The sequence below is a fragment of the Lathamus discolor genome, chromosome 10, assembly GCF_037157495.1.
Source record: "Lathamus discolor isolate bLatDis1 chromosome 10, bLatDis1.hap1, whole genome shotgun sequence".
Lineage (NCBI taxonomy): Eukaryota > Metazoa > Chordata > Aves > Psittaciformes > Psittacidae > Lathamus > Lathamus discolor.
This window is the reverse complement of record NC_088893.1, coordinates 10,913,660-10,925,543: the sequence shown is the minus strand read 5'-3', so window position 1 is coordinate 10,925,543 and position 11,884 is coordinate 10,913,660. Positions and strand designations below refer to the sequence as shown.

General features: G+C 41.9%; 1 protein-coding gene across 1 annotated transcript; it reads right to left on the bottom strand.

Annotated features, from left to right (window-relative positions):
* Positions 1-1,142: 1,142 nt before the first annotated feature.
* ATP6V0E1 (ATPase H+ transporting V0 subunit e1) lies at positions 1,143-11,676 on the bottom strand. The gene is made up of 4 exons (XM_065690549.1): positions 11,487-11,676; positions 9,278-9,325; positions 4,275-4,402; positions 1,143-1,661 (listed from the first exon to the last, which is right to left on the bottom strand). Exons 1-3 carry the CDS (start codon positions 11,588-11,590, stop codon positions 4,309-4,311), a joined length of 246 nt encoding a protein of 81 aa, XP_065546621.1. The 5' UTR covers positions 11,591-11,676; the 3' UTR covers positions 1,143-1,661; positions 4,275-4,308.
* Positions 11,677-11,884: the final 208 nt, after the last annotated feature.

The following is an 11,884-nucleotide window of genomic DNA, read 5'->3' as shown; positions in this document are numbered from 1 at the left end:
CATACCCAAAATTGTCAATAATGTCTTGAAGCATTTCTTCCTCCTCCTATGAGGTCAATGTATATTATCCTCCACATACTTCAGAAAGACCAACCAACCACCACCTAAGCTTTTATAAGATCATTTGGTTTCCAACTTTCTTTGGAATTATTTGCCAGACTATAGAGCAACTTCTCACATGTTAAAGTACAGCTCTCAGTAGTAGGTAAAACTTGAGGAAAATCCCACTATTCCAGGCCCAGCAGTCGCTTTGCTGATTTGTATCATAACGGACATGTCTGTACTTCTTCTGCAATTCACGCTGTCCAGTTTTCAACCACTGCAAGTTACAGCATTCTGTCAGGATGCTGGCATTTCCTGTACAGTAACAAGTCTTACCCACTGAACAACACAACGGTGCTATCCGAAAAGAAAAAAAGAAAGGAACTATTCCATTCCATCTCGTACGTAAGAACAGAACACAGTAAGGAATAACTGCAGTTTATCTGGCCATGACATAAGGAGGCAAGAAGTACACATGAAGACTCCTGTGATGCAGCAGTATTTACATACTGTGAAGTGATTCCTTAGCACACAACTTGCTAGATTCAGTCCCAGCCCCACAGACTCAGCCAGCATCAAGGAGCCTCAGCAATCTTTCATCTCTGGCCTCCATTGCCATGTGCTTTATCAGGCCTGCAATTCCATGTGCAAGTGTCAACCAAGTATTAAACAACTATGTCTGCTGTTGAATTCAAACTGCTTGTTGCTATATGGATCCTACAAAAAGGCCAGGGAGTAAATCAGTCTCCTATCAAAATTACTATTCACGCTTCATCCAAACTAGTCACGTTATCTCTGCTACTGAGTACCCCCCAGTATCGGACAATGTGAAGTACATGGAGAAGAGGCTTGAGCTAAGTAAGCATTCAATTCTACCTGCAGACCCTCCAGCAAGTTTAAATTGCTGATTTAGTCCTATTTTAGAACTACCTGAGAGGTCTTGATACAGACAGCAAAACCATCCTCATCTCATCACACGACATGAATTCATTACAGTTTATCCATATCATCCAAAGTTTCCTCAGCTTAACTTTGGCTAACTATTGTCTGATTAAACCCAGTAAAATGCACATCATAACAGTTAAACATGGCACAAGAACTTTATGTATAAAGCAGAGATTAGTTTTATTTCCAGGCATGAGAAACTTAAGGCTAAATTTCCCCAAGAATACAACTCATTTAAAATAAGAAATGCCATCAACATGTGGCACCACTGTTCGTCTTCTCCTCATACAGTTTATTGCAGACATTTTACCAATTGCAGTCAAACAGAACAGGGGTGAACAGCCAGCAACAGACAGCCTAAGGCTTGTAACATATATACAGTCTTCCCGTAGAGTGAGAAAAATGAGTAGGAAAGCTATTACCCATAAAAACTTTAGAAATTTTCATCACATGTGAAGTTAAGAGACAAAAATTTACAGCACCAAAGAGTAGTATAAACTCCATTAGGCACACTGTTAAAGGTATAGTAGGAAAAAATACAGGGCTTTGAACAAGCCATTTGAAGCACAATAGAAAGGTTAAGGCATTAATATGTAGGCTTGGTATCCAACCGACTATGTTAAGGGCATCTTTGGGCAGTGGAGTGTTTCATCTGGAAAAAATCTCTTCTTTACCTGCAAAGCAAGAGACAACTTCAATTATTGCTTTCCATGGAAACAATTGACCAATTGAAGACCTGGTTGCTAGCCACGACAACTTCCATTCCACAAATGCACTGAGAAATAGTGAAGAACTGTAGATAATTCACCTGTATGGACCTTCTAGAATAATACCTACTTTCTTGCTTTCTTAGCAGTTTCATTTGTTAAGGTACTGCAAGTAGTTACAGTTACATTACAAGCTGCAGAACAACTATTTCCTAGAAAGTTTTCAGTGCTGTAGCAGCATCCAGTCATCTGGATCATACTTCCTGTACTTAATAGCATGAAGAAAGTTCCTGGTCTGAGAACACAGACCTACAAATTTGCAGAGAAAAGGTGGCATTGGGTCACACTGCTTAGAAGAGGCTACAGCCCACATAACCACAGCTACAGAAGTCTGCATGTTCTTATGTACAGCCATTTAAGCCATTAACTTGATTATGCAGACAAGTCATCTGATACATCATCACTTGGAGGGATACTGACCTAAAAGAAAGGCCGATCCTCCGTAATCTGGCACGGCTCGATCTAGCCAATGTCTGTAGAAGCTCCTCACTAGAATGCTTTCTGTGTGCATTTTCAGCCCGTTCTGTTGGTCAAGTAAAATATGTGCTGGAAAAACACTTCTTAAAAGCCAAAAATAATTGACCAAACATGAAACAGTAGCTATATTTATAGGATTCCATGCAGTGTCAGATGGAGTCTAATTCACAGCTCCCATCCAGTGACAAACTCAACTGGAGGTTCTGAGTGCAGAGGTACACAACAGCACAAGACAGGACACTGCAGTCTGATCAAGACAGCCACCTCCTTGCTGCTCAGCTCTCTCAACACAAGAGTAATTCAAACAAGATCATAGAGAATGGTATGTCCTGAAACAGCACATTTCTAGCAAGAAAACATAACATTTAACTAGGCTATTTGAAGACTATTATGGACTTTTATTTTTTAAAATCATTCTGTTTCAAGATGATGAGAACTTTCATTTTATTCCAAAATTAAGGCAATGAAATGAGACAGATCGAAGGTTAAACCAATCTGCCTCACAGAACACAACAGTGTGTGCTATATAGGCCTTAAATTCTCCACTAATAAGTTAAAAAATGACAGCTCCTCACACAAACTTACTGGCCATCCCACATTAGCTCCCTCTCTTCCTCGGTATATATCTACCTTCAGCTCTCTGGAAAATTCTTCACTGAAAGGGAGAGGGAAAGCCTGATTCTTTCATCAGGCAGCTAGAGTCCAAGAGTTGTATCTCATCTCCAGTTTCTCCTTGCTGCTTGTAACACACAGATCACTTCAGATCCCAGGCAACTGAATTATCCTATAGGATTGAGAGATCTGTATGTCCATTACTAGAATACACTGGTCTCTGTTTTAGCTAGCTCATTATACGTTAACACACGAGCAGTGAAAATGTACCCAGGAAATTCAGCTTGTCTGACTTGGCTAATTACAGGCCTCGAAGCAGGGCTGAGTCTACCTTTAGCTTCTGCTTGCTGCTTAGAAGAAGATACAGACACATACACATGCCAGTTTGACAACACCACAATTTAGATGAAGCCTGCTTTGCAGCAGTGGAGCTTTGCTTCAGGGTAAATGTTCAGGATGCTTTACAGACAGCATTTAACTGAGCTGTAACATCAACTGTCATCTGTCTGCTACTATTGGACTTCTGTAAACAGAACCAGCAACAGCAAAGGGGTAGGCAGTTAAACATAAAAAGACAAAAAAACCCTACCCCAAACAGGTAAAAAACTAAGCACATATAAGTTATTCAGTCACCAGCATAAGAACTAAAATCATGGGTACTTGTTTCCACAGTTATCCTTCATTTGAACCTTCAACTCCAAATGCTTCTGTTCCAAAGAAACCCAAAGTCATCATGGTACTTGTAGTACAAGACTTTGTATTTACTGCAGATCAAGTCAGAAAGCATGCCCAGGAACTGCAACAGCAGCATTCCAATAGCGCTACCTAGAGAGCAACAACCAGGCTTGTCTATGATTAATGTTACACACAGGCTATTATTAAAAACCAAACAAAACCCAAAACCCAAAGCAACATTCATCTGTAAGCTCAGTGTTAGTGCTGTACTTTGACAGGAGAGAAGAACCATTCTAACTACAGTTCTCACTCTGATTTGCCAGATGAATGAAGGCAGCTTTACACTGCCTTGGAAATCAGGCCAGGTCTTGGTGAAATGGTCGTAAGCTTAAAGAGAGGTTTAACAATAGTTAAAGTTCAGGAAATCCACTTACGCCAGCTAGTAAAAGACACCCCAGCCTGATTTTCTTTTTATTGGTAGAAGAAACATTCTGTTCTTCTTACAAACCCCTGCTTGCTGAACACACCACCATATGACATGATAGCAGAGAAAAATAACTGGACAAGAATTCAGACCAAGTTTTCATGGTATCCATTCAAGATTAATATCCAAAAGATGTTTTGTTGCAGCCTATATAAAGGTAGATTTCTCCTGCAAAACAGCTAGCAATTCTGAACACACTGCCTACAACTACTGCTCCATTTCTCCTGAAGCTTTAATGTACCAAAAATATTAATAAATCTGATCATACTCACCTAGTCAACAGATTTCAGCATAGGACAGACATCCTTAAGGCCAGTGGTATTTAAGGTACCAGATTGTTTCATTGCTTAACTGCGGCCCAAAGAGAGGGTTGAGTTGAGCCAGAATCGCAATCAGCCAACTGCAAGACAACCCCCCCAACCCAAAAGAGACATCAGCCAAATCACAAAGCTTACAATAATGGAAAAGCTTGTCCAAAGCACAAGTACTAACAGAGATAGAAAGACTATTTTCAGGAAGGTCTAGTATCAAATCAAAATTTCACCCGAGCTCAAACATAAAGGCCAGGTACCAGCAATGAAGAGGTGGTACCAAACCATTTTGCAACTGAAACGGATTGGCCTGTTCAATTTAAAACAACACAAAACCACCTGACAGCATCTCTCTCATCCATTTTTTTTTTTTGACAAGTGTTTTGAGACATCTAAAACTCAGATATCTGTGGGCTCAGAATACAGAAACATAAGAGAGACAGCCCTTTTCTCAGTGCCTTTGAAGCACTCTTTAAACAGAAAGATTTCATAAACATTCTCTCTCATTTGCTCTTACATTCACAGTGTATGACAATCTACCCTTGCAGACGGAGTATATTTTTCAGAGATTGAACAAATGTGAATTTAAACCTGGCACAGAGGTCAAGAAACACGGAACCGATGCAAAAGGGTGCAATGCTACAGGAACACACAAACAAATCCACAACAAGAAAACCAATATGACAACACTGCCAAATCATCAGCAACAGCAGCCTTGTCATCAGAGCAGTTTGCAAACTAATACTGCAGAAGCCATAGCCAGAACAGAGAATAAGAGGAATGTAGTCTGTGGAAAATATCCAGGAAAACTAAACAGAAATAAATATTCCACTGTTAAAATATATATTTGCTTTGTAAATATTACAGGATTCAGAAAAAGCAATGGATGCTTCCATGGATTTAAATCTATGCTAAATACTAACTATATAAACACATTTAGCGAACACACAGGCTCATCTGTCTGCTATTTCTAGAATGCTTTGTAAGGAGGAGAAAAAGCAGAGCAGCTTTGTAACGAGAGCTGCCACAAATGTATCAGGGTGCTTAGGCAGTCATGGAAAATTCCACACAAACCTTGATGCTTGACCAGCAGATGAAGTGCAGGTTGGCTGTAAAATGCCCAGGGCAGCCAGGGGCAAAAGACTTAAAGAAAACACCCCAATCCTCTTACAATTTACAAATATTTATTTCCAATGCTGCTTTCCGTTTTGCAGGGAGTAGGACTTGCTACAATGATGTGGTGAGCCTGCAGCCCTCTTATCAGTCCTGCAAGCCTTGAAGTACACAGCAGTCTCTACAGAGCAATTAAATCATCAGCAAGACACCACCAGGAGCAGTCAACCTAAAGGTTATTGGCATGTTTCTACTTTGCTATCCAAAGTGATGACAGCAATGTCTTTTGAAAGCACCTTAATCATGATGTTACATTTACTTAAGGGAAAAGCAAACTAGCTCTTAAAAATATCATGGCATTTATTTTGCAAGGGGGTTAATTTTCAGATACAAAAGACAGACAGAAGGGTGCCAGAGCACTGTACCATCTGCCTTTAGCATCCTGAACTAACAGAAGTGGGAGGAGGGTAGGAACACTAAAAGCCAGCTAAAGCACATTATTCTCTCACTGCATGGAATGAAGGAACTCTATGTACAAAATCTCACCTCTCTGCTCCCTAAGTTCAGCCCCGGCATGGCTGTCAACTAAATGAGCTGGAAGCACATTGAAAACATTGATGCGTCCCAGGCGTATAGCCATGCTTTAGGCAATCACTGTGCAGTTTTGAAAAGCTATTTTTTGGGACCATGCTGGATATCCAAGCTCTGAGCCACAGTAAAATTCCAGGTCAAGAGTATATTCCTCCTTCCTGCTCTGCTAGGTCCTAAAAATTCAAAACAGTAGTTATGCACTGAACTCTACAACTGCCTTGTATTCAAGGACAGTAATGAAAAAAAGCTTTTGCTTAAGTGATGCTGCATTATATTGTCATTCTATCATGACAATGCAAAACAAAACACAACATTCGAAGCGAAACAAAGCAAGCCTCTGCATCGAACGTGTAATGCTCTAGAGCTGCTAAAATCAAATACAGCATTTGAGCCACCCACAGGTCCTTAAATTCTACCAGATACCACTTACAACACTTAGTGTTAATTACCCAGCTTAGACAAGGAAATTAAAGTCCCTTATGTTCTACCAGGAAGATTGTTTAAAAGGTCTTTCTACCATAACTGCCATCTGTCTATGCTGCATATTAGAAATTAAGGTCCTGCTATCTCTGTTTAAATGTCATTTTGGGCAACTGTACTTTAATCCTTTCAGAATCATCAGTAAATACTATTTTTCAAGCACCCTGTACTCTGTTAGGACATCATGGTTCCGTTTCAGGAACTGCTTTGGAAACATCAAGACAGATTGAGATTTTGACAATATCTTAAAACATGGAGGAACCTGCAATTTCTGCAACAGTAACTCCTTATCCTTTACCTTACATTTTACCAGGTTCCTGAGGCTCATGTATTCTCCTTCAAAAGGCTGCTGGGTACAATATTTGTACACAAACAGCACACTTACCCATGCAAATTTTTCCATAGGACAACCAAATTAACACCATGTGATCAATATGGTTATTCAGAATGATCACTGCTAAATCTGAACACAGAAGAAAGAGCTTTAAAATGAAATATGCTTGATTTCAAATTCAGTTAACACAAATTCAGTTTGATGCAAATCAATTTGTCAGACAAGCGGTGTTTAATGAAGACATGAAATGCTTTTTCTTTATTTTCAACTGGAAAGGTAACTCAGAGTACTGAAAGCAGGTCTAGCAGAGTTCTGAACAACTCTACAAAAGAGGTAGATAACAGCACCAGCCACCTACTAAGGATGCACAAATAAAGCTGACCAGATCTAGGACAACACAAGTTATTTTAACCCTAATGTATCTAACAAAAAATCCTCAGAAGCAATTGTTTCAGGCTTCCTTCAAAACTAGTATGAAAAATTGATCTCTCTTTAGTCACATGAATTAAGGTCTGAAAATTTTTCAATGCTTCCCCTGAAGGAGGAAAAGAATATGGGAAGAACAAACTGACAAACACTTGAATAAAGCAGAGGAAGGAAAGGTTAGACCAGATGATCTTTTGAGTGCTTTCCAACCAGGGCTGTTCTGTGATTTTATACAGAATTCAGGGGAGGAAATAAAAACTCTGCAATGAGGCAAATTATATCTTGGAACACAAGAAGAAAAACCTGCTTTTTCTAGCAAACAGATACTATATAGGTAATTTATGTGGTTCGGTGTAACTACTGATGGTTTAGAACACTGTGTTGCTTCCCTTTTTCGAGTTCTAACTGGCAAAAGCCAAAGTGAATACAGAAAACGAATCAGAGCTCACAAGATTACAAAAGAAACCCCTCACTGGACTTGCAAGAATGGATTATAATTAATGTCAATGACAGTAGATTTATCATAGGTTTGTTTCAGTACAAAAAAGTCATTAAACTTAGAAGTGAAATACCACTGCACATTTGAAGAGTTCACAGCATTCAGTCAAGAAATTCTACAACAAATACATTTCACATCATAATCCAGATTCTGCAGATGCCACGTGGCCTTGACTTCAAGGAAACTATCCTTCTTCATCCCCGAGCTTTGAGGATTTTAGAAGAGTAGAGCCTTATTTTTGTTGAAATGCAAAGTAGGGAGAACTTAAGTGAGAACTTTAACCAAAACAAACTCCAGACCACTGAACTTTATATGCAGTCAAGGAGGCCTTCATAGCCCTGAGATTCTCAAATTCCAATCCTAAATTCAAGCTGCTGGTACAACAAATCTCTTCAAGCTTCTACATCTGCTCAATAGTAGTTTTTTGAATTAAAAGAACTGTGTAGGTACAAAATACAGAACCTAATTGCTGTACTTCTAAATCATCCAGTAAAATGATTTAAGACTTTGTGTGTCAAATACTCAGAGTAAAACAAAAACAAAATAGGCCTAAACTGTATAAAATCTGAATATCACATTGTTAATCTAAATCAAACCTGCATAAGCCTGTGGCACAAGCTAACCCAACATGGAGCCAAACAGGCCTCTTCTGGAACATACCAACACTGATAATACAGCTTTTGACTGCCAGTTCCTAAGAATGACTCTTGAGATTAGAGATGCATTTCTCTAAATATTCATGTTAAGCTCCTTAGAATAGCATAAATAACACCTAAATACTTCAGGAAAGTACAAATGCCACTCAGGTTCAAAAGGAACTCTGAATAATGATTTTATTACAAGTTAGCCTTAAAGATCTAACCAGACTTTTTGTTATTTTTACTAATTCTCTTACAGAAAAGAGGCAGCATGAAAATATACCATGTATTTAAACAGAAAAGGTTTTAATAAAGCAAAGCACACAAGTCTGTCACAAAAATTGTCATATATGAAAACCACACATATAAGTTTTTCCACCCACTGCCCTGCCAGATTTTCAGAATATATTCAACCAAACTAAGTAAAGCAAAACTCATCAGTAGGTTTAAATTAATATCACCTCATAAATAAGTGTAACTTATACAAAACAAAAAAGGCATAAAGTCGTCACTCTACTGCGAATCAGAAAACTTGTGGAACTGACAAACTGCCATTACACCTGTGAGTGAACAAGCCAGTGAACTGGAAAGGCACAACATCAGGTCAACACAGAATGCAATTCAACAGTTATGTGTCAGAGGACAACAAAAGGAATTCAGGCTTGTTTTCATTCAGTATCTTCCTTCAGGAAAATGTTTTCTTCAGCATGCTGAAGGTTTTTAGAACTAAGTATTCTAAGACCTGTCAAAGAATACCATTGTGTCTACAGCTGTGACACATTAGAAAAGCTGCTTCCTAAATGTTTTGAGGATATAAAAAAGGAACTTCTGGTTGCATCAGAACTGTGCCTTGGTTAAGAGGCAAGACATTATTTATACTTACAATAGGTAGCAGCAAACAGCACATGTCACCAGCATTGTGTTGATAACACTGCAAAAAGGAAGGAGAGAAACATCTGATTAGGTGTCATGTTATGACTGACCACAAGATACACTGGAAAAGAAACCCCAGCAGACAAGAACAACTTCAACTTTGATCATGTGGAAGGTGACTCAACACAAGTGTTCCAACTTCTTCCAGCTGAATAATTTGCAGAGGCACAGCTAAGGCTCTGCAGAAGAGCTGACACAGCTCTGACAAACAGAAGTATACAGCTGTATTTAACAAAAATCACCCCAAAGAGGAGCAAAGTCTCATACACGCAGTGTCCTCACTCAATTTCATAGTCAATTCCACCAGCAACTTAATAAACTATTGAAGCTGGATGTTGTAATGCTAACAGTAAGCAAGAAACATGTTCTCCTTACAAAACTGCAAAATTCTCCTTACAGAAAATTTCAGTATAAAAATAAGTATTTTAAATTTTACATCACGAGTGAGGGGTTTGCAAACAGAATACAAAAAATCTGAACTACAAGATTTTCCTTTCTTGCTGAAACTGTATCAGAAACCATTATTAAGCTGAAAAGAAGCAAGAACCAAGCAGCTCTTGAAACTGAAAATGGTAAAATGACATTGTACACACATATGACTTTGAAATGTGAGGAAACAAAATGACATTTCCTAGCAGCAACTGATCTATGCAACTAATGGAACTTAGTAACAAAGTAGAGGAATTTTGTTTATTTGGGCTTTTTCCGATTATAAAAAGGGGTTTCACTCTATGTATTTCCACCCCCAAACCAAGGAACAAAACCTCATGCCAGGTTAGTTCCTTCTAACTCTTTTGTGACACGGGTAACATTTAATATTTCTCATCTATCCATACACACCCACCTTTTCCACTTTAAAATGAACATAGCAAAGCTAACACAGCCTTGGATTAAGCTTCAGGAACCCATCCTTTCCAGGGGGTCCCAGAGTCACTGTTTGGGAGCCTTAACCTGTGCAATGTGAATTCCTAGGTCACCTAAAGTCTGCATTAACTTCTTTTGTTAGAAAAAGAACAACTGTATTCAGAAATAGGCTTTGGCTAAAATGTTTTGGGGTTTTCTTTGCTGTCGTTTTGCTACATGCTATAGAACGTAGCAGTGCTTTTATCGTATTTGTTAAACAATCACATTTTGGCATAACTACAGAACATCCGTTGGTGACCCGCATACTTTAAGGACATGCCTGGAAGACGTGTTTCCAAGGTATTTCTGAGGACAGGCAAGTTTTCAGGCACAAAACACCTTCCAGGTTTGACATGGAGGCAGCAAACACCAGAGCTAAACAGAACTTGAGGAAAATTCCTCTGAGTTTAGACAAACAACTAAGAGAAAAGACAGTTGGTACCTGTGGAGTAGAGGGGATGTCAGAGAGAGGAAGAGAGATTAAGAAGTCATTATCTCCTAGGGAAAAGAGAAAGACAAAAACTTGTCTACTTTTACTCTGAGCAGCTACGACCACTGCAGGGAAAACACCTGCTTAGATGCCCCCGCTTTTGTCCTCAGGCCACCAACATACACTAAAACACACAAAGGAGATCTACTACAGCAATTTTTTTTTCACCCTCATCCAGTGTGAAACTGGACGGTGCAGTAAGTTAGGGAAGGTCAAGTAAGGAAACGAGAAGGAAGTCACTGCTCAAACATCAACCTCACATCAGACGGCCTCACCACAGGACGCCGCGTACGCGGATGTTTACAGGGCTCGAGGGGAAAACTGAACACCGTAACGGATTACCAAGGCACGGAGACACCGCTCCTGGCTCCGGCCTCCCCCGCGGGCTGGAGCCCGCCCGGCACAGGCGCCTGGGCCCGCCCGCCCTCCGCGCTGCGCCAGCGACGGGGAGCCCGCAGGAACACTGCGGCAGGAGGCGGCGGCTCCGCGGCCGGCAGACACGGCGCTGCGGGGCTCCGGGGCGGCCGGCGGGCCTCGGCGGCGAGGGAAACGGGAACTCGGGCGAGCCGAAGCCGCAGGGCCGCCGCTGCCCGGCAGGCCCGCAAGGGCACGGCTTGCCTCCGCCAGGCCGCCGCCTCGGGCAGCGGGCTCGCCCCCGCCCGGGGGCCTCCTCACACACGGGCCGCTCAGCAGACCCGAGGGGAAGAGGCGGGCAGGGGATCGCTGAGCCCCGCAGCGCGACCCCGGGCTCCCCCCAGTCACTCACCCTCGGTTGGGCCCCTTGGGTATGAGCCACGGCAGGACGCCTCCGACCACCCCCCAGAAAACGCTCATGACGATGATGGGCACCGTGAGGCCACCGTACGCCATGGCCGGGGCAGCGGCAGAGGGAAGCGGCCCGGTGCGCCCAGGCGCAGCGCCTCCCCACCCCTTCCTCTCGGCCGGCCGCAGCGCCCCGCCCCGCCGCCTGCGCCAATCAGCGCCCGCTACGTCACCGGAGCCCGGCGGGCGGCGCCGCACCTGGCGGCGCGGCGGCGCTGAGGGAGCGGGCCGCGGAGGGCGGAGCGACCCGGCCCCGAGCGGAGGCCTCGCTGTCCGGGCGAGGGCGGAGCTCAGCTCCTCCGGGGCAGGCGCTGGCTTCGGGCTCATCTGCGACTGGGAAGA